This window comes from Neoarius graeffei, chromosome 2 (assembly GCF_027579695.1).
Source record: "Neoarius graeffei isolate fNeoGra1 chromosome 2, fNeoGra1.pri, whole genome shotgun sequence".
In the NCBI taxonomy this organism is placed as follows: Eukaryota; Metazoa; Chordata; class Actinopteri; order Siluriformes; family Ariidae; genus Neoarius; species Neoarius graeffei.
In genome coordinates this window covers 95,596,559-95,620,816 of record NC_083570.1, presented here as the reverse complement: position 1 = coordinate 95,620,816, position 24,258 = coordinate 95,596,559, and the positions used below count along the sequence as shown (strand labels likewise).

The following is a 24,258-nucleotide window of genomic DNA, read 5'->3' as shown; positions in this document are numbered from 1 at the left end:
TAACCAGTATGTTATTTTAAGCATGCAAGTGATATGGGTTGATCAGAAATTGTTATATTTATTGCTGATTAGAAAACTATTTACAGGACAGCATCAGCATTGAGCTTCAGATCAATGGTTTTGATCACGATCGCAAACGAACTATTTACAGAACAAGTTTTGCAACAATGATCACACACGCGGTTGCAATTATGAAATGAAATGTAATGTAATGAACAAGAGTTTTCATACTCAACATAACTTTCTTTTTTTAACTTTTAATTTTTTTTATGATCAGTGTGATTTTTTAATTTTTTTTGGTTCTTTTTTCTTTTTTTTATTTCCACACCAGGTGTGTGTGTGTGTGTGTGTGTGTGTGTGTGTGTGTGTGTGTGTGTGTGTAGCTTAATTTGTAATATTATTTATACCACTACTACCTAGAAAGTGTCAGACACTCAGTGCGTGAAATAAAATAAAACTGGTTAGAGCCAACTGATGGTTTAAAAAAAAAAAACTCCGACAACCGGCAGAGAGAGAGAGAGAGAGAGAGAGAGAGAGAGAGTGTGTGTAGCTTAATTTGTAATACTTATACCACTACTACATTTATTTTTACATGAATTACAGCAAGAAACTGTCAGACACTCAATGCGTGAAGTAAAAAAAACTGTTTTTAACCAACAGTTAAAAAAAGAAAAAAAAATCTCCGACAGGCAGAGACGCAAAGCGAGTCGCTTTCTACCATGCACCACGTCTGAACAAACCCACGTTTACCAGAACTCTACTGGTTATAAGTAAGTACAAACTGAAATAAAAACAAACTTGAAGCTGAAGAAACCCGAAACGTCACCTGAGTGACTAAGGTAGAGACAGAGAGCTGTTCTCTGTGTGAGTGAGCAGAGCGGTGTGTGTAGGGGAGGGGCGCTGTGATGCTGTGTGAGGATTTTCATTCAGTCCGAGCACAGATATTGACTCGTATTACTCGTATAATACTCGTACTCGGCAAAAGTACTTTACAGTTCTTCTGTATTGGAAATCACAAAATGGGCTCAGGAATATTTCCAGAGAACATTATCTGTGAATACAATTCACCGTGCCATCCGCCGTTGCCAGCTAAAACTCTATAGTTCAAAGAAGAAGCCGTATCTAAACATGATCCAGAAGCGCAGACGTCTTCTCTGGGCCAAGGCTCGTTTAAAATGGACTGTGGCAAAGTGGAAAACTGTTCTGTGGTCAGACGAATCAAAATTTGAAGTTCTTTATGGAAATCAGGGATGCCGTGTCATTCGGACTAAAGAGGAGGAGGACGACCCAAGTTGTTATCAGCGCTCAGTTCAGAAGCCTGCATCTCTGATGGTATGGGGTTGCATTAGTGCTTGTGGCATGGGCAGCTTACACATCTGGAAAGACACCATCAATGCTGAAAAGTATATCCAGGTTCTAGAGCAACATATGCTCCCATCCAGACGACGTCTCTTTCAGGGAAGACCTTGCATTTTCCAACGTGACAATGCCAAACCACATACTGCATCAATTACAGCATCATGCAGGCATGAAAATGGGTCAGGGGTGAAAAAGGTGAGAAGGGTGCACGAGTGGTGACGTGGGTTCTGGTGTTGTTTTATTTTGTTTGGGGGGTCCTCCCCCAGAATAAATATTATAGCCTCCTTACTAAGTATACTGTATTGACATTTGCACAAGGACATACAGTACAAATACAAATTCAAATACATGTAGTTATAGTGAAATTATGCCCTGGAAAAAAATGTGAATAATAGAACGAAGAAAGTGGAGAACACACAAGGAATAGTGATACAGTAATTTTTTCCTTTTATTTGCCTGGACCACCAGTGTCTCCATGGCCCGTTTTCGCTGAGTTGCCACATGTTTCAGCCTTGCCTGCTTCTCTGCTTCAGCAGTCTGTTTCTTTGCCTGCTGAGCACTGCAAGTTGCTTGAGAGCCATACTTGCTCTGCTGCTGCTGCTTTTCCTCCTTGTTCACCCTCTGCTGGTGTTTGTATGTGGCTGCTGCAGAGTTAATGTTCTTGCACAATGTTCTGTCCACTTCCCCAAACTTCACGTCCTCCCTTCTAAAGAGCTGCATAGCTGTCTTCCCCCTGGACGTCAGCGTGTACTTGACCGTCTGTATTGCATTAAATGTTTCCACATTCATGTTGTCACTCCTCTGATCAGTTACATCATTCATCAGACTAAATGAGGACTTGACTCTAGGTCCATGAAAGATGGAGAGGCAACACTTAACCAGTGCACCCAGGGAGGGGCACTTGTCTGGTTTGTCGAAGACATGACCCCACCACTCCACGATGCTCTCTCCCTCCTTGAAGCTGGGGATGGTCAGGTCAACACTGAACCGCACAAGTTCCCTCTGGATATCCTGGTCTGCTGGCAAGAGGTGCCCCAGCATACCACTCAGCCTGCCGAGATATGGAAGTACCTGCAGCTTTCAGTTCTTTTTAAATCAAGGCTGAATACTTTCTTCTTTGCTGCTGTCTTTTATTAAATCAAATTTGAGACTTTTAATTTGATTTCTTTCAGCACGGACAGCACTACAAAATGGTGTCTCCACTATACAGTGCCCTATATAGTGAGTAGCGAGCAATTTCGGACACAGGGATTGTCAAAAGACGCACGCGCCCTCTTTCGAATGCTGACGTAATCAAGCCGGAAGTTTTGTTTGTTTTGATAGCGATCAGGAAAGTTTGAAAAAAGTAGGAAATTCAGTCCGATGACTCAATCCAGCTTCCAGCGGTCTGGTTTGCACTCTGACTGATGTGTGCACGCTCTGGCCAGCAGGAGAAGAGGCGCGAAATGATGCTGCTTGCCCTTCGCAGCGAGATGTACTCGTCACTATGGCGTCAATATCAAAGCAGGAGGAGGAGGCGCAAACCGGCACGAACTGTCTATGGGTGCGACGCGACCTCCTTGCCCTTTGGGTCAATATCACCCCCCCCCCCCCCCCCAAATTTTTTTTTTCTCATCGGATCTACACAATTCACGTAGGTCACCCATTTTGGTTTCAAAACGGCGAATTTCGCCGAAAGGTGAGGGATTTTCATGTATGATCATGGCTGCGTAGAAGAAGGGTCCGGGTACTGAACTGGCCAGCCTGCAGTCCAGATCTTTCACCCATAGAAAACATTTGGCGCATCATAAAACGGAAGATACGACAAAAAAGCCCTAAGACAGTTGAGCAACTAGAATCCTACATTAGACAAGAATGGGTTAACATTCCTATCCCTAAACTTGAGCAACTTGTCTCCTCAGTCCCCAGACGTTTACAGACTGTTGTAAAGAGAAAAGGGGATGTCTCACAGTGGTAAACATGGCCTTGTCCCAACTTTTTTGAGATGTGTTGTTGTCATGAAATTTAAAATCACCTAATTTTTCTCTTTAAATGATACATTTTCTCAGTTTAAACATTTGATATGTCATCTATGTTCTATTCTGAATAAAATATGGAATTTTGAAACTTCCACATCATTGCATTCCGTTTTTATTTACAATTTGTACTTTGTCCCAACTTTTTTGGAATCGGGGTTGTACATTTTGCCCCGTGATGACCTGGCGACTTGTCCAGGGTGTACCCCGCCTTTCGCCCGTAGTCAGCTGGGATAGGCTCCAGCTTGCCTGCGACCCTGTAGAACAGGATAAAGCGACTAGAGATAATGAGATGAATGAGTTTATAATAATAAAGTATAGGTAATCATATGGGGCCGAGTAAAATTAAGGATTAATTTCACAAGTGATTTCGAAGTTTTGAAAATTCAAAACTTTGAAATCACACGTGAAATTGATCCTTAATTTTACGAGGAACCATACGATTACTTGTTTATAATATACAGGGCCAAAGTCATACTTCGGAAGCCATTCAAGTTCACAACATTTGTCATTTCACGTTTTCTGAACCAATCAGGGCGTGAGACTATCTTGCACGTTTGAATCAGTTTCTAAAGCATCTTTCATCATGACACGGCGACACGACACGAGGATTTTGAAAGCGGTTTACAACATTTTACTGGACCTTCTTTACAAAAGCCATTTTGTTGACAAAATTTGCTCGTTTTTGTAACCGTAACCAAGCAACGAACTAGCCAATAGCATTTCAGAAATACGGCCCCGTGTTAAGGAAAAAAGCCCTCTTTGATTGACCAATCAGAATTGAGTAATTTAGCCCTATGTATAATAATAATAATAATTCTTGATTTTTTTTTAAAGATACGTTCTTACCATCAAATATTTTTATTACATATTTTGTTGCTTTTTTTTGTATTTTTTTTGGGGGGGGGTTGTTTTCAAGTAGAGTTTTTATTTCATCCTCGGCTGATTGAGCAACGCGCTCCAACATTTTGTTTCTTTTCTACTCCCGGTATATGAGCCGACAGCCTAGTAGTAGAGTAGCCAATCAGAGCGCACGATTGCTCATATCCAGTGAATGTGTATAGAATAAAAACATCTATTCACTTTTCAGCCTCTCATATTTCATTCTATTTATTACTACAAAATTACTTGTCATGTTCGTGATAAACCTCAAAGTGCAAAGTCCTCTGACCTAAAATCTTTCCTGTTTTGGAAAACTTAATCTTATGGCTTTAACTCTGACTCTTATGGTATGTTCAAACCAAAAGTATCAAGAGCGTCAAAGTGACCACAAGTCTTTCATTTTCTATGTAAGCCAGGATGGCTTGAGTATTGTTGGGTGGTACGTAGGGGCGTCAGAGTAAAGTTGAAGTCTAGGCAAATTTAGGATAATGGCCTATGATGCAGTTTGGCGAAAACCAGTTGGAGTTGTGAAGTGCTCAGCTCGAAAGAATAAATTATGTAAATTTTGGTTCCGTTCAAACTGTTCAAGTACAATGGAGGAGAAATTAATAACCGTGGTGGTGGGTTTCCCAATTATTTATGATGTGTTCCTGTTTGCAATGCTATTTACAGGCTCTAGAACACTTATTTTGAAGCAGGAATACAATTACATTACATTATATAGCATTTAGTGACTTACAACGAGTGCAAAAGTCAGGTACACAAGGTGCTGAACTTCTAGACAAGAAAGTTCTAGTGTCAACTGAACAAGTGACAGAATAATACTTTGTGTAAAAAAAGTTCAACTAAATAGAGAACCCAAATGGTTAACCCCAGGCTAGACTGTACACAGCCTGGGTTGGGTGAGACCAATACGCAGTTGTACAGTGGGCAGGGAAGCAGCGGAGAGGCGCAGCCTGAAAACGTGAGAGTCTTCAATCTGCGTTTGAAGGTGGTCAGAAAGTCGGCAGTTCTGACCTCAATGGGAAGGTCATTCCACCAACGGGGAACCAGGACAGACCAGGACAATTAATTGGCTCAAAACACCACCAATTTGACAAAATTACAGTAATTAGCCACTACCCTTCCACCAGCAGCAGGACCACAGTTACTTTAATGCAGTCTACACACCAAGTAACATTAGTGTTAATTAAAGACCAAGGCTAGTAAACATGTCCCATAAACTGCATGTTGAAATATAACTTCGCACCTAGCACCAACACAAAAGTCACACCACACAAATGGCTTTTAATTAGTTTCTCTTACCAAACGTGTCTTCAGAATTGTTCATTATTTTCCTTCATCGCTCGATTTCTTACCTTTATATTAATGACCAGTTGGTACCAAGATGACGGCTGATGTTTGTTTGCTTTGTGGCTCCTTTAAATAAGGTTTGCAAGACCAAGCGTTCTGAATGAACTCATAGGTGTCCATTTCATCTATACTACCGTTCAAAAGTTTGGGTCACTTTGAAATGTCCTTATTTTTGAAAGAAAAGCACTGTTCTTTTCAATGAAGATCACTTTAAACTAATCAGAAATCCACTCTATACATTGCTAATGTGGTAAATGACTATTCTAGCTGCAAATGTCTGGTTTTTGGTGCAATATCTCCATAGGTGTATAGAGGCCCATTTCCAGCAACTCTCACTCCAGTGTTCTAATGGTACAATGTGTTTGCTCATTGCCTCAGAAGGCTAATGGATGATTAGAAAACCCTTGTACAATCATGTTAGCACAGCTGAAAACAGTTGAGCTCTTTAGAGAAGCTATAAAACTGACCTTCCTTTGAGCAGATTGAGTTTCTGGAGCATCACATTTGTGGGGTCGATTAAATGCTCAAAACGGCCAGAAAAATGTCTTGACTATATTTTCTATTCATTTTACAACTTATGGTGGTAAATAAAAGTGTGACTTTTCATGGAAAACACAAAATTGTCTGGGTGACCCCAAACTTTTGAACGGTAGTGTACATCACAGAGCGTCGATGAATTTCGACAGCGTCATTGGCAGGGCAGCCAGAGTGAATTTTGACGCTCTCGTCAGATTTGGTCTGAACGCACTATTACAAAAGTTCTGACGCTGGAGACTCCTTTCCTCAAGGTTAAATTAAAGGTATATTTATACACAGATTTACGTATTTGTTTATGTGTTGTGTCTGCCATCCGAGTCCCCGTGTAAGCTGTTAACCGTTAGAGAAACAAAGTATCATAATGAGCCCGAACTACTGACAAAGCTTCTGTTATAGAAAATTAAATCAACGCCTTCTGACCAATCAGAGTTGAGCATTCAACAGTCCTGTTGTACAATATACACTCACCGGCCACTTTAATAGGAACTTGTTCTTGATTCTAAGATTCCTGTTCTTGACTGGCAGGAGTGGAACCCAATGTGGTCGTCTTCTGTTGCATGCTGAGATGCTTTTCTGTTCACCGTGGTTGTAAAGAGTGATTATATGAGTTGCTATATTCTTCATAGCAGCTCGAACCAATTGCCATTTTCTTCTGACCTCTCTTATCAACAAGGCGTTTGTTTCCACCCACAGAACTGTCGCTCACTCAATGTTTTTTGTTTTTCACACCATTCTGTGTGAACTCGATACGGTTGTGTGTGAAAACCCCAGGAGATCAGCAGTTTCTGAAATGCTCGAACCGGTCCATCCGGCGCCAAGTGAAAGTCACACTTTGAGACCACAATTTTTCCCCATTCTGATATTTGAAGACGTGAACATTAACTGATTTGTATCTGCATGATTGTGTGTGCATATCGAGGAACTACGCTGTACATATTGGGGAACTACGCGATAGTTTCGGTCCTGATGGGCGTTATTGTGTGATATCTGGCGGTTTATGGCTAACTCTTGGTTGGTATGAGTTAAAAGATGATTAAAAGCTAAAAAACAGGGTTGATTAAATGCTCAAAATGGTCAGAAAAATGTCTTGACTATATTTTCTATTCATTTTACAACTTATGGTGGTAAATAAAAGTGTGACTTTTCATGGAAAACACAAAATTGTCTGGGTGACCCCAAACTTTTGAACGGTAGTGTACATCACAGAGCGTCGATGAATTTCGACAGCGTCATTGGCAGGGCAGCCAGAGTGAATTTTGACGCTCTCGTCAGATTTGGTCTGAACGCACTATTACAAAAGTTCTGACGCTGGAGACTCCTTTCCTCAAGGTTAAATTAAAGGTATATTTATACACAGATTTACGTATTTGTTTATGTGTTGTGTCTGCCATCCGAGTCCCTGTGTAAGCTGTTAACCGTTAGAGAAACAAAGTATCATAATGAGCCTGAACTACTGACAAAGCTTCTCATCTCATCTCATTATCTCAAGCCGCTTTATCCTTCTACAGGGTCGCAGGCAAGCTGGAGCCTATCCCAGCTGACTACGGGCGAAAGGCGGGGTACACCCTGGACAAGTCGCCAGGTCATCACAGGGCTGACACATAGACACAGACAACCATTCACACTCACATTCACACCTACGGTCAATTTAGAGTCACCAGTTAACCTAACCTGCATGTCTTTGGACTGTGGGGGAAACCGGAGCACCCGGAGGAAACCCACGCGGACACGGGGAGAACATGCAAACTCCACACAGAAAGGCCCTCGCCGGCCCCGGGGCTCGAACCCAGGACCTTCTTGCTGTGAGGCGACAGCGCTAACCACTACACCACCGTGCCGCCCTGACAAAGCTTCTGTTATAGAAAATTAAATCAACGCCTTCTGACCAATCAGAGTTGAGCATTTAACAGTCCTGTTGTACAATATACACTCACCGGCCACTTTAATAGGAACTTGTTCTTGATTCTAAGATTCCTGTTCTTGACTGGCAGGAGTGGAACCCAATGTGGTCGTCTTCTGTTGCATGCTGAGATGCTTTTCTGTTCACCGTGGTTGTAAAGAGTGATTATATGAGTTGCTATATTCTTCATAGCAGCTCGAACCAATTGCCATTTTCTTCTGACCGCTCTTATCAACAAGGCGTTTGTTTCCAGCCACAGAACTGTCGCTCACTTGATGTTTTTTGTTTTTCACACCATTCTGTGTGAACTCGACACGGTTGTGTGTGAAAACCCCAGGAGATCAGCAGTTTCTGAAATGCTCGAACCGGTCCATCCGGCGCCAAGTGAAAGTCACACTTTGAGACCACAATTTTTCCCCATTCTGATATTTGAAGACGTGAACATTAACTGATTTGTATCTGCATGATTTTGTGTGCATATCGAGGAACTACGCTGTACATATCGGGGAACTACGCGATAGTTTCGGTCCTGACGGGCGTTATTGTGTGATATCTGGCGGTTTATGGCTAACTCTTGGTTGGTATGAGTTAAAAGATGATTAAAAGCTAAAAAACAGGTCTGAAACTGTCAAGAATGGGCAAATATTAAACTCACAGGACTGATCACTTCACTTTGGTAATAACATACCATTCTTATCATCTTTACTCTAGTTACTCAATAACGCACTTTGAGAAGAACTACTACATAATAAGGGGTTAATGAGTGCCTAACAAGGTGCGGATTTTATCTTATTTTCATTTGCTTGGCTCCTGTTAGACGGCTGTCATTTAATGCCGTTTTGAGTGAACACGCAGTGGTTATTTTTACACTACAATAGTTAAAAGCCCTGGGAAAACAGGTATGCTTTAAGGCGTATTTTGAAGAGTTTCAGTGACTCAATTGATAATTTCACAGCTTAGTGGTGCAGAAATGAAGCCCTGCCACTGCTTTCACAACGGAATCTCAGCTGTGTTATGTAGAGATCATGACCAGGTCTGCTGAATGCGCTCTCTCTCTCTCTCTCTTTTTTTTATCTCTGTGTGAGGCCTGAAGTAGAATTTGCATTAGAGGAGGCGTGTGCAACCTTCAGCCTCCTACTCTGCTACAGCTGACACGCACTCCATGAGAGTCAGGAGGTAGGTGAGAAGATGACTAAAATGGGAAACATTTGAGTTGAGGAAACAAAAATAAATGAAAATAATCATCATCATCATCATCATCATCATCATTACTGCATGACTGTATGTATCATGAAAAAGTGTTTAGGCATCATACCTACCATAATATTTCGTTATTGCAATGTTTCCTTTTGCAATTGCAAAAATTAAAAGTGAAATATATATATATATATATATATATATATATATATATATATATATATATATATATATATATATATTTGTACAAAAATAAACCATAATACTCCCACAGTTCTCTCATGACTGTTTTAAGATTACAGTACCAACATTGGTATCCTATTGTCATACAATCCAACCCTAAAAATATCTAGATGAATGATAGGAATCTATACAATTTTAAAGGTACAGTTTGTAATATTTAAAATTCTTCCGGAACCTAAATACATCAATTACGCTGTTTCAAATGCACCTTACAACATCACCATGCAAAGGCCTCTGCCTAGATTTGCTTTTAACCAAAACTTCTATTTACATTTTTCTGGGCCAGAAATCAGATGCACCCGCTCATTAGGCCTGGCACTGTTTTGCTTGAGGCATACATAAAAGGTGGGATCTGACTTCAGTGGCAAGCAAAGAACTTAAAAAAATAAAAAAAATAAAAAATAAAAAGCCAGACTGCTCCTTTAAATTCTAATTGAGCAGCCTGAGTTCCAACAATCAGAAAAGACAAAGACCAGGAGATGTTTCAGAGAGAGATTCAAGTAAGCATGACTCAGCCTACGTGCACGTCAAAGTTGGAGGCAGATTGAGTCCTCTATGTGTGATGATGAGCTCTGTAATTGCACGATCATCTATTAATGGAGCGCCCCATGCACGAGATGAAGGAGGGAGGGAAGGAAAGTACAAGGAAGAAGGGGCGAGAGGAGGGAGTCACTGCTCAGGCGGGAGAAATAAGCCTTTCAACCAGATAAGAAGGGGGTGTTACGTAACCACATGAGTCATGAGATTACAAAGTAGCAAGAGAGAAAAGGGGATTTTTTTTGGCTCTATAACTAGAAAAAAATATAACAAAACAGTGGCACATTTCATACAGTAAAATTTTTTTAGGCATCATGCGAGAAAAAATAACAGCGAAAGCATGAAACTGGTTTCAAACGCTGAGCACGAGCTGAATCATCAACAGCTCAGGACTTATCTTTAAAGCAAGTTAAAAGGACACACACTGTTTAAAGCACCTGGCCTGGATCTGAATTTCAATCCAACATAAAATCAGATGTCATAAATCATAGCTCCAGTCGATAAAACAGACTTACTACAATGTAAAAATTACGCTTTTGAAAATGATCTACTTAATGTGATTTTGGCTATAAAATAGATTTAATGAGCCAAATTCAAAGACTTTTAATAAACAACCCACTACTCGTGCACCATTTACTTGGCACCGTGTAACAACTCATTATCATGATATTTGACCATGCTCGATCGCCTTTCACAGATGTGTTCAATCTAACGGAAGACACTACCACTCTGAAATGAACTACATGCCGAAAATAAGATTTAAACGTTCAAACTGATCTGAAACAAAAACAAACAGGTGGCGCATGCATTCCCACGCAAACTCGCTCACACGCTGCTTCCTCACCTTTGACAGGCTTCTCCGAGTGTTTCCAGAGCGCAGTTTGGAGACGGTGGAGGTTCGGCCGGGCTTTAGAGGAGCACTAGGAGCTGTTGAGCTCTGGATCTGACCGTGGTTCAGAGTGTTCAGGACGTTGACATCGGGAGGCCTGGCCGCGCTCGCCTGCGTCCTGGAGAGCCGTCTGTGGCTGCCTGCATCTAGGCTCACCCTCCTGCTGCTCTCTCTCACGTTCCGTGGATGAAATTCTGCCAAATCACTCGCCAGGAGTTTGATCGCAGTCGGATTTGGCTTGAGGAGGAAAAAAAAGAAGCAGAAATGTTAAAAGCAGGTGGGGGGGTGGGAGTGGAGAGAGAGAGAGAGAGAGAGAGAGAGAGAGAGAGAGGGGATGGAAGTGAATGTGCTGAGATACAGTACTGAGTTTCTGCCCAGGCTGGTTCACCTGCTAAAATCTCTATCCAGCATGAAGTTTTCTTTCAATAAGTAAGACGACAGCACAAAGCCATTAGTCACGTCTGGGTGAGTGCCCTGCTCTTTCTGATGTGCCCTGCTGTGAGCTGCTCCGAGTTTCAGAAGAGAGTATGTGTGTGAGCACGAGAGAGAGAGAGAAAGAGAGAGAGAGGGAGAGAGAGAGAGAGCTGCAGCACTACACAGCTACGATTGATGTTCCCTCTCCCCCTACAGTGATGTGCTGTTAAGCCACCAAAGCAAAGGAAACATTACTGCGCCTTCACGGCTGACTGGTCAGCACCAAGACAAAGTTTGCCAGGAGGACAGAGTGCAAGAAGACTAAAAACTTATTTGACTAACAGCGAAAACGGTAAATAAGTGATTTTAAAAACCATGAGAATGAAATCACGACTAGGAGGTGTAAACCATATAAAGGTCACAGCTGTTTTTTTATATATACAGTGCCTTGAAAAAGTATTCATACCCCTTGAACTTTTTCACATTTTTCCACCTTACAACCACGAACTTAAAAGTTTTTTATTGAGATTTTATGTGATAGACCAACACAGAGTAGCACATAATTGCGAAGTGAAACGAAAATGATAAATGGTCTTCAAAATTTTAAACAAATAAAAATCTGAAAAATGTGGTGTGCATTAGTATTCGGTCCCCTGTACTCTGATACCTCTAAATACAATCCAGTGCAATCAATTGCCTTCAGAAGTCATCTAATTAGTTAATAGAGTCCTACTGTGTGTAATTTACGGTACTCTCAGCATAAATACACTTGTTCTGTGAAGGCCTCAGTGGTTTGTTAGAGAACACTGAAGAACAAACAGCATCATGAAGACCAAAGAACTCACCAGACAGGTCAGGGATAAAGTTCTGGAGAAGTTTAAAGCAGGGTTAGGTTATAAAAAAATATCCCAAGCTCTGAACATCTCAAGAAGCACTGTTCAATCCATCATTCAAAAATGGGAAAAGTATGGCACAACTGCAAACCTACCAAGACATGGCCGTCCACCTAAACTGACAGAGCGAGCAAGGAGAGCACTGGTCAGAGAAGCAGCCGAGAGGCCCATGATCACTCTGGAGGAGCTGCAGAAATCCACAGCTCAGGTGGGAGAATCTGTGCACAGGACAACTATAAGTCGTACACTCCACAAATCTGGCCTTTTTGGAAGAGTGGCAAGAAGAAAGCCATTGTTGAAAGACAGGCATAAGAAGCCATGTAGGGGACACAGCAAACAAACATGTGGAAGAAGGTGCTTTGGTCAGATGAGACCAAAGTTGAACTTTTTGGCCTAAATGCAAAGCGCTATGTGTGGCGGAAAACTAACACTGCTCATCACCCTGCACACACCATAACCACTGTGAAACATGGTGGTGGCAGCATCATGCTGTGGGGATGCTTTTCTTCAGCAGGGACAGGGAAGCTGGTCAGTGTTGATGGGAAGATGGATGGAGCTAAATACAGGGCAATCCTGGAAGAAAACCTGTTGGAGGCTGCAAAAGACTTGAGACTGGGAAGGAGATTCACCTTCCAGCAAGACAATGACCCTAAACATACAGCCAGAGCTACAATGGAATGGTTTAGATCAAAGAATATTCATGTGTTAGAATGGCCCAGTCAAAGTCCAGACCTAAATCCCATTGAGCATCTGTGGCAAGACTTGAAAATTGCTGTTCACAGATGCTCTCCATCCAATCTGGCTGATCTTCAGCTATTTTGCAAAGAAGAATGGGCAAAAGCACCGGAGCACCCGCACAACATGCAAACTCCACACAGAAAAGCCTCTGTCGGCCACGAGGTTCGAACCCGGAACCTTCTTGCTGTGAGGCAACAGTGATAACCACTACACCACCGTGCCGCCAAACAACAAGCAATCATGGCTATACTGAAAATCACCAAGGTAATATAAGGTATCTTTGAAATGATAAATGATATGATATGGAAACGGCTTAGAAATGGCACTTAACATCGGTCGCATTTCTGATAGCCATGTGTCCATTTCTCATATACGTCTGGAGATGATTGCGAACTTTACTGGTGATGCACCGATTTCATAAAATGCATACGCTACAACCCCGTTATAACGAACTCTTTTCCTACGAACTTTCGCATATAACGAACCAAGTTTGTCCCCCCACCTTTAGTGACAATGAATCGGAGTCTTCAGGAAAAAAATAAATAATTTAAAAAAAAAAACATCACCATGTCATGTCTACGCATGTTGACACTCGGAGTATGCAGCATCATTAGGACTAATTTCATTACATGCACCTGTTCTAGATTGGTGTGCAATCACAGCGTGTGCTTACGGTATAAAGACTCTCTAAACACACGGACTTGGTCCGAGTTGTACCTAGCGTCTCGCATTACCCAGTCTTGTATCTGTGTACTGCCTTTCTGGTTTTGACTTTGTTTTGTGTATTTGTGCCTTTCATCTTTGCTGCCGTTATTCTGTTTGTGCCTCGCTTGACCATTGCTCGTTTCATGACCTTGCCTTTGTCTTACTTTTTTGAACTATTTACAAAACAGGCAGGCAAACAAACAAACACTTCCTGCAATTACATCCGTCATTCGCCTGCTTACATGATGTGCTGAGCCATGCGTTCGTCTTCCCACCAGAGACAAACAATAAGTTATCAAGTCCGCAGTCAAGTTATCAATGTGTGTTAATGCCATCAAACACGGTATCAATCATTAACAATTATCGAGAACAGTGATCAAAGGATCAATAAAAAGGACAAAACGAGTGCTGATAACACCTAGTTAAAACGTACCAACAGTGTTTTTATACCCCCCACCCAGCCCAGCCCCGCCCTGCAGCCTGACATTGGTGATTTGCAACACATGAATGAGCTGAATGGTGAATATTTAGAAATCATTGGGTGGACATTGACAACGATACACCGGTAACCTCCGTCATTTCCATAACAGACAAAGAAATCGCATCCGTTCGTGATCCTTTAACTCAGTCAATGAACTGCGATAGACTGAGTCAGAAGGAGAAATTTGTGATAAGGAGAATTTCAGAATCATGTACTTTTCAGTATAACAAACTATTTGGACGCTCCTCAAGGAGTTCATTATAGATAGCAAGGTTGTAGTGTAAAATACTGGTTTCAGGATGTGCTAATCAGCAACATTCCACTTTTTGGCTCGGAAAAACATCCTTGCCCTATGATGAGTTGACGCAATATGCTTGGGTTGAATCAGTGTTTATTTTATTGATGACAACTAATCTGAAAAATGTCGACAAAATCTAAAATATAACTAAATGATAATTCTCAAAATAGATGAGACTTCGTCGATGAATAAAAAGAAAATAAATGACAGAACTGGATGAGTGGAGGATGGTAACATGTTTTTCCCCCAGTTTGCAAAATAAGATTACGAATTAAGAAGCGATACACCCTGTACACTCAGGCTCCCACAGAGAGAGTTGAGACGAGTGTACAGGGAGGGAAAGTTCCCAGAATATACAGATAACAGCATTTCAAATGCTTCATGTAATGCAGTAATGTGGAATGTTGCCATAGACTTCAGGCCAATAGCATACACGTGATGACTGCAGTACAATGAGAGATTGCACCTAACATTTCAGTGATACTGTCGGAGAACTGGACTAAACATCAACTAAACATTTGGCTCGGAACACTGGGTCTATAAAAGTGCATTATGCCCTTTAAACAACATAACACAAATACAGTCCTGTGCAAAAATGTCTTAGGTACGTGTAAAGAAAAGCTGAACAGGGGTCGAAATTAACTTTTGAATGTACTTGCCCTCAGGGCAACCAACCCCAAAAATTTACTTGCCCGCATGCATGTATCAGTTGCCCTACTTTTTTGCAGGTTGACTGGGTAAGTAATTTGCATAAAAAGCAATCTGGATGTATATTAAAGAGTATGCAATAAAATATTTCAACTTGTTTTGCTATTGTTTGATTACTGATTGATAGAAATAAAGTTATAACACTCATATGTGTTTGGTGTTTATTTCATCATGATGAACAGTAAAACAACTACACTACCATTCAAAAGTTTGGGGTCACGCAGACAATTTTGTGTTTTCCATGAAAAGTCACACTTTTATTTACCACCATAAGTTGTAAAATGAATAGAAAATATAGTCAAGACATTTTTCTGGCCATTTTGAGCATTTAATCGACCCCAAAAATGTGATGCTCCAGAAACTCAGGCCCTGTCCACACGGCAATGGATTCAGGTGAATCCGATACAATTGTTTATCATTTTGGCCTGGCGTCCACTCGGCACTGGCGTTTTGGGTGCCCCAAAACGAAATCTTTTGAGAACGGGTTCCAGAGTGGAAAGATCTGGCAACGTTGCCGTTGCGAAGTCGTCTGGATGAGTAGAACGGATTTGTTTACGATGACGTCACAACCACATGACTGTGAGTGCTTCACGCCGGGTAGAAGTGTAACGAACTCGATCCGAGTTGTCAACAAATCCTATAACTTGGTTCATGAAACGCGCTTACAAAATATTTTCACTGTGAATATTTATTGTGTAATGGTGCAAAGTGAGAGAGAGAGAGAGAGAGAGAGAGAGAGAATAGCTCTTAGGGCAGAGTCAATCCCGCCAGCAAAAATAGGGAAAAAAAGGAGCGATCTCACCTCTTCAGATGTTGGTTTAAGTCCTACAATACATTCCTCAAAAAGGGCATAGAAGAACAAATTAATCCATCAACGTGCAGCATTCAATTTATTCCGGACCATTAAAGACGCCGCCTTCCGCGTAGAGTCATACGTCATCCTCGCCGCCATATTGGATAGGTCAAAGCAGAGAATAAAGATGCCTCATTCATGTGCTGCGTTTAACTGTACCAACAGGTTTGCCGTCCAAACGAGATCACATGGGATTACCTTTCACAGGTGAGACTGGAAAAATACTTTTCATTGTATTTGGTCATTATAATGTAATTTTACGAACAGATTTTTCTGACTTTGTGGCTAATATGAAGTCTCGCGCATAATAGTTTATGTGCATGCGTCCTTACTTCTTCTATTGTTCTGGTGTCTCCGAAGGGACCGTCTTACAGCGCCCGTAGAGGTGTGGCATGTGTATTGCATCGTTTTCAGCAAGCGTTGCATTGCCATATGGACCTGATATTTTACTGATCGTTGCCAATTTGGACGCGATATTTTTTTTAAATAACATCTCGTTGCCGTTGTCGTGTGGATGTAGCCTCAATCTGCTCAAAGGAAGGTCAGTTTTATAGCTTCTCTAAAGAGCTCAACTGTTTTCAGCTGTGCTAACATGATTGTACAAGGGTTTTCTAATCATCCATTAGCCTTCTGAGGCAATGAGCAAACACATTGTACCATTAGAACACTGGAGTGAGAGTTGCTGGAAATGGGCCTCTATACACCTATGGAGATATTGCACCAAAAACCAGACATTTGCAGCTAGAATAGTCATTTACCACATTAGCAATGTATAGAGTGGATTTCTGATTAGTTTAAAGTGATCTTCATTGAAAAGAACAGTGCTTTTCTTTCAAAAATAAGGACATTTCAAAGTGACCCCAAACTTTTGAACGGCAGTGTAGGTACAACTACTAGTATCTTCTATTAAACATGTTAAACAGTCAGAAAACATCATGTCATCATGGTCAATTTATTGCTATTGTTGAGAATTTATAAGATAAATATTTGTTACTGTTGTTAACCTATCCAGCATACCTTCACTGGTGCTGCTTTTGGGGTCTTTTTTTTGTGATTTCTTGTCTATCAAGTACCTCAACATCCTCGCAGTTGTTTGAAGCAGCCACGTGTTTGAGACGCTTCGTTCGTTCTAGCCTACGTGACGGTGGCGCCTCGTGTGAATAATCATAATATCATATAGCGCCATCTCGCGAATGTAAGCGTCAACTACTGCAACGAACCGAAGTCAAGGACAAACGAAAGAGAAGACGGGAAAAATAAAGTTTTCGTTCTGTTTCTGTTAGGAATCACAACAACTTAATTTTTCTTGGTAAAATAGACATTCAAACACAGTTGTCCGACGGACAACTAGTGATGATTTTATTGTTGCCCGAGTATGAGAATGACTTGCCCATGTCCGTCGGTACATACTTAATTTCGACCCCTGGCTGAAGACAAAAACTAGGTTAAAAAAATAATGAAATGAAACAAAACAGTAAGCCTTAGTAAATTCGTCACATGCACACTTCAAGCAGTGAAATTCATCCTCTGCATTTAACCCATCTGAAGCAGCGAACACGCGCACACACACCCAGAGCAGTGGGCAGCCACACCAGAGCGCCTGGGGAGCAGTCAGGGGTTCGGTACCTTGCTCAAGGGCACCTCAGCCCAAGGCCGCCCCACGTTACCCTAACTGCATGTCTTTGGACTGTGGGGGAAACTGGAGCACCCGGAGGAAACCCACACAGACACGGAGAGAACATGCAAACTCCACACAGAAAGGCCCTCGCCGGCCGCTGGGCTCAAACCCGGAACCTTCTTGCTATGAGGCAACCGTGCTAACCACTACACCACCGTGTACAACGGTACAACAGTAAACAACAACAACAAAAAAAAACTAGTAGTCTCCGGTACAGCGAGTGCAGTTTTATGTGGAAATGAGCTGTCGGTTTTACTGAGCATCTTCCAGAACAAGCAACAGTTCTTCTGGACACTTTGACTGTCACACTCGCGTCTTCATTTTGCACCAAAACCCAGCAGCCTTCATTATGTTTTCTTTTTTAATCTGAAAAGTGGCCTCTTATGTAATATGCTGCTCAGATACAAACTTTTTTTTTCTGTAACATTTAATTTTGTGCTGGAAAACGAACGTTTGGACTCTAAAATGTTTTTGTCCTGACTCGATAATGTAGAAGTCATCAAATCGAAATCTATAAAAGTTTGTATGAGGTGCCAAAGACTTTTGCACAGTACTGTACATTAACATGAAAACCATCATTGCAAAAATACTTTCATATCTTGCCTAATTCTTTAAATTACTCCACAACACAGAGATGAAACTTACGGTTTTCTTCCAATGTCTCGATTCGTTCTGCTCATCCGTGGCAATTTTACGTCTTTAAGAAGCCCAAAAGTATCTGGCATAAGGTTGAATTTTGTGAGTGAAACAAAAACGCCTACGTTTTATTTTTAGCATCTTGGTCTGTCTCGTGGCGGCACGGTGGTGTAGTGGTTAGCGCTGTCGCCTCACAGCAAGAAGGTCCTGGGTTCGAGCCCCGTGGCCGGCGAGGGCCTTTCTGTGTGGAGTTTGCATGTTCTCCCCGTGTCCGCGTGGGTTTCCTCCGGGTGCTCCGGTTTCCCCCACAGTCCAAAGACATGCAGGTTAGGTTAACTGGTGACTCTAAATTGACCGTAGGTGTGAATGTGAGTGTGAATGGTTGTCTGTGTCTATGTGTCAGCCCTGTGATGACCTGGCGACTTGTCCAGGGTGTACCCCGCCTTTCGCCCGTAGTCAGCTGGGATAGGCTCCAGCTTGCCTGCGACCCTGTAGAACAGGATAAAGCGGCTAGAGATATTGAGATGAGATGAGAATGGTCTGTCTTGTCACTTTTGCTTACTTCTTTAAGAATAGACAACAAAGTCCGCTGCCTTTTTACATCATATCCATGCTGTGTAAGCACATGGAACTGATAACGTGCTGATACAGGGCCGTAATTTGGGCGCGGGATTGCGGGTATCGCGCATATTTTTTTAAATTCCCGCACCTTTAACGATTCTAATGCGAGAGATTCCCGCACACATTACTGCATTGCCTGACAACGTCAATCTAATAATGGATCAGTGTGAATGCGCGACTACCTTCTGTTCTCAAGGTTACTTGAATTGAACCCTTCTTTTACTGACTGACCCCCCTCTCCCCCCGTAGCCTACTCAGAAAAAAAAACAGCAGACACAGACAGTTCACACACACACAGATACAGCGCGCGCACTCTTCCTCTCTCGGACTTTAGTTGTAAAACAAACCTGGACCGCTGGCTAAAACGTACAAGTGCAGTGGCAGAAGTTTCCCCTGCTAAGAGGAAAACTCCTGAATCCGATGGTGGTAATAGCAGTGTGAGTGATACCGTTGAGAATACACAGGATGAGACAGCTAATGTTAACGTCGACATTGCGAAGGTGATTAGATCAGAGCATGGCTATAAGAAAAAAGTATTTACAAGGAAAAGCAAAGGACGCTGATGCTGACAAAAGGGATGACCACTAGGAGAAAGAGTAGGAAAGACTTACATATGTACAAGAATCCTGCACTCAGCAAAGATGAATTGTTCAGTGTTGAGAACAATTAGATTTTTTTTTAAATTAAAGATGGCATATGACACAGGAGACAGGGCTATATGGTATAAGAGAATCCTGAAAAGTCAACAAAGACTGTTGTCATGTTAACGTTCTATATGTGGACTGAAACAAAGTTTGTAAATTCATTCAGTGTTAAGAACAGTTTGATAGTGTTTTCTTATTTTAATTGTAGACATTAAACAGAGGACAGGGATGATCAGATCAGACATGAGAATACAACCCCGATTCCAAAACAGTTGGGACAAAGTACAAATTGTAAATAAAAACGGAATGCAATAATTTACAAATCTCAAAAACTGATATTGTATTCACAATAGAACATAGACAACATATCAAATGTCGAAAGTGAGACATTTTGAAATTTCATGCCAAATATTGGCTCATTTGAAATTTCATGACAGCAACACATCTCAAAAAAGTTGGGACAGGGGCAATAAGAGGCTGGAAAAGTTAAAGGTACAAAAAAGGAACAGCCAGAGGACCAAATTGCAACTCATTAGGTCAATTGGCAATAGGTCATTAACATGACTGGGTATAAAAAGAGCATCTTGGAGTGGCAGTGGCTCTCAGAAGTAAAGATGGGAAGAGGATCACCAATCCCCCTAATTCTGTGCCGACAAATAGTGGAGCAATATCAGAAAGGAGTTCGACAGTGTAAAATTGCAAAGAGTTTGAACATATCATCATCTACAGTGCATAATATCATCAAAAGATTCAGAGAATCTGGAAGAATCTCTGTGCGTAAGGGTCAAGGCCGGAAAACCATACTGGGTGCCCGTGATCTTCGGGCCCTTAGACGGCACTGCGTCACATACAGGCATGCTTCTGTATTGGAAATCACAAAATGGGCTCAGGAATATTTCCAGAGAACATTATCTGTGAACACAATTCACCGTGCCATCCGCCGTTGCCAGCTAAAACTCTATAGTTCAAAGAAGAAGCCGTATCTAAACATGATCCAGAAGCGCAGACGTCTTCTCTGGGCCAAGGCTCATTTAAAATGGACTGTGGCAAAGTGGAAAACTCTTCTGTGGTCAGATGAATCAAAATGTGAAGTTCTTTATGGAAATCAGGGACGCCGTGTCATTCGGACTAAAGAGGAGAAGGACGACCCAAGTTGTTATCAGCGCTCAGTTCAGAAGCCTGCATCTCTGATGGTATGGGGTTGCATTAGTGCGTGTGGCATGGGCAGCTTACACATCTGGAAAGACACCATCAATGCTGAAAGGTATATCCAGGTTCTAGAGCAACATATGCTCCCATCCAGACGACGTCTCTTTCAGGGAAGACCTTGCATTTTCCAACATGACAATGCCAAACCACATACTGCATCAATTACATCATCATGGCTGCGTAGAAGAAGGGTCCGGGTACTGAACTGGCCAGCCTGCAGTCCTGATCTTTCACCCATAGAAAACATTTGGCACATCATAAAACGGAAGATACGACAAAAAAGACCTAAGACAGTTGAGCAACTAGAATCCTACATTAGGTTAACATTCCTATCCCTAAACTTGAGCAACTTGTCTCCTCAGTCCCCAGACGTTTACAGACTGTTGTAAAGAGAAAAGGGGATGTCTCACAGTGGCAAACATGGCCTTGTCCCAACTTTTTTAAGATGTGTTGTTGTCATGAAATTTAAAATCACCTAATTTTTCTCTTTAAATGATACATTTTCTCAGTTTAAACATTTGATATGTCATCTATGTTCTATTCTGAATAAAATATGGAATTTTGAAACTTCCACATCATTGCATTCCGTTTTTATTTACAATTTGTACTTTGTCCCAACTTTTTTGGAATCGGGGTTGTAGAAAAATGATATAAAAGTTGATAAAAAAAGATGATATAAAAAATGTTATAAAAGGAAAAAGCAAAGGCCACTGATTAAAGAGATGGCCACTAAAAGAAGAGACAAATAACACAAACATAGTTAAGAGAATCCTGAAAAGTCAGCAGACTGGTTTGAGTTAGACTTGTTGTGTCAATAAATTCATTGAGTGCTATTAAGAACAGACTAATTTTTTCTTTTTTTGTAATTAAACGAAGCAGTGACACTTAAAGAATAGTGCATGACGATGAGGAAGAAGCAGCTGTGTAAAGCAACACTAAGGGGGTTGTAAAATGAGCTTAACTAAAAGGCACACAACCTTCCAAACTCTTCCTAGAGCCTTACTCGCACTGCTAGAAAAAGGCTATTGGTGTTTGATGGCATAATACAGTCAGTCAGCAATGTCATGCTGTAAAGGATCTCTTTCATTTTGTGGTGGTTTTCTACCCTCCACCCGAAACTGAACAGTCCATATCTTAGACGGCTGGTGGGAATAATACTTGCGTTTATCCACCCTTTGTCTGACAATGCTATCCAAATTTGGAGATATCAAAATGAACAGTCTACTAAAAAGCATACCTCAAATGGTGACAAAAGGTTACATACTGTAGAGATCTTCAATCTGAGTAGTGGCAGAAGGTAAGACCTAAGCTATTTAAGCCCACAAGTAGCATTCCCCACAAACTGTGTAAATCCCCCCCATTTGAGTCACTGAGGGGGAGAATTCCCCCCCATTCTGAAAAATGAAATTCAGGCCCTGTGATATTATGAATACTAGCGACCAACTGGTCATCAGGGAAATGAGCCAGGCGTGACGCATGAAGAAGGATCATTTGTTAAAATTACATTTTTTTTTAAAATATCATTTTGTTTAAAAGAAGGTGCCCGATCCGCTTTCTACAACACAGGTACTCTAAATCAGAGCGGTGCGGCATCCTGTTTCAGCACGAGCCAGCACAAAGTACTGTACAGGGAACGGTTCTGGTTCTGTGCACTGTTGGATAGATTACAGACACTCTCTCTCACTCTCTCTCTCTCTTTTAACATGCATATGCATGCCAGTGTTAAAGCTTTGCGCTGCCGTGTCCTGACTTCAGTGATTCAATTATGATTTTGAGAAAACGTTTTACCCTCTAGAATAAACCGTCAGTATAATTATGCTGCTTAGCTTATTTTAATGATTGTTCTGCTGTACTAGCGGTGTTCTTTACAGTTTTCTACACTGTTCTGTGTTTATTGCACTGTGCAATAGATTAGAAGTGTAGTTTTGCACTTTTTGCCATGTTGTGTAGCCGTGTGATCCTGGGGTGTGTCTATATATTATGTCACACCAGCGTGGGAAATAAGGCCGGACCGGAGGTAATTTTCGCATTTGTCCATCTGTATTTCAAAAGCATCGGACCAGATGGCCGATAAAAAATAAATAATTCGAGTGTGTCCGTCTGTATTTCAAAAGCTTCAAACCGGATGGCCCATGAAAACTGTAAAGATATGGGTCTAATCTACTTCCAATTGTATTCCAAATGTTACACCAGGCGAATGCATTATGTCACAACACGGCCTGTGAAACGATAGCCCCGCGGTCGCGACTTTAAAAATTCATAACTCGGCCACCGAAGGGCCTAGCCCTGCCAAAATTTACAGGCACCTCCCTTGCCCCGAGCCCTTTCGAACCAGCCCAGGAACATCCTCGCTATGACACTGCCTTGGCCCGTTATTCGCCCGTGAAACCCCCATGCAAGCGCTGCTCGCCAAAAACTTTAATATGAGCCCTGGCTGGAGACAGCATTTAAAAATTCATAACTCAGCCACCGAATGGCCCAGCCCTGCCAAACTTCACAGGTGCCTCCCTCTCTCTGAGCCCTTTCAAACGAGTCCAGGCACGGCCCGATCCGACATCAGGAGTGAGCGTGGCTTGCGGAAAGCTTTAGCATAAGCCCTGGCTCCAGCTGCTCGCGTGTGCGGGGGCATTTAAAAATTCATAACTTGGCCACCGACGGTCCTAGCCCCGCCAAAATTTACAGGCACCGCCCTCTCACCGAGTGGCACACTAAATAAGGCAATAATAATACACTCAGTATTCACTGTTTTTATTGCACGATGCAGTTGAACTAGTGTTTTAGGGTTGACGGTATCTGATTGATCCAGTCAGATGATTAAGAGTTCAGTTTACATGAAACTTTGCAGTACAGTATTCTAAGTGTCAAGCTGCCAATCAATGGTTATGTTATGATGTGCATTTTTTTTAATTCATAATAAGAATGGCAGTCATAGTCATATGCTTTAGATTTATACTTGAATAGAGTTTTTATTTTCTTCTATTTTCTCAGCTCTAGTGCAGCAGATTTTAGTCTGAATGCCAAACGATATTACCGTGTCTCGTTTTGAGTCATTTAAAAAGTCATTTTGTTACAAGTTACCTGGAATCTCATACTCAAAATTTTAACTCTATGTAAGAATAGTTGTATTGTTAATTACTAAATTTCTTATAGACTTATTATAAACATAGTATAAAAATAGTCATGGTTGACAATGTTTCGTGTGTTATTATAGTACTTATATACAGTACGAGTACCAGTAAGTTGTAACCAACTGGAACATCTTTGGTCCCCCCATACTTTTTTCTAGACATGGAACCGACCTTGTTCTTGGGTAGAACTTTAACCCTTTGATGCAAAACATGGGTCAAAAGTGACCCGGCTGAGTTTTTATCTTCTATATCTTTGCAATAAATTAATTCCATCATTCAGTATTCAAGGTATTCCTCAATTAACTTGTTTTTGATCATCATACATCCTTATTTTATTTTT

At 41.4% G+C, this 24,258-nt stretch overlaps 1 protein-coding gene across 3 annotated transcripts in view; it reads right to left on the bottom strand.

Moving 5' to 3' along the window:
- The window catches only part of sh3rf2 (SH3 domain containing ring finger 2), a 126,547-nt gene that overhangs the window by 31,115 nt on the left and 71,174 nt on the right, over window positions 1-24,258 (bottom strand). For all 3 annotated transcript variants that reach the window (XM_060915232.1, XM_060915231.1, XM_060915233.1), the window contains exon 4: window positions 10,868-11,149. In XM_060915232.1, the coding sequence (XP_060771215.1) occupies window positions 10,868-11,149 (282 nt within the window). The remainder of the gene's footprint in view (window positions 1-10,867; window positions 11,150-24,258) is intronic.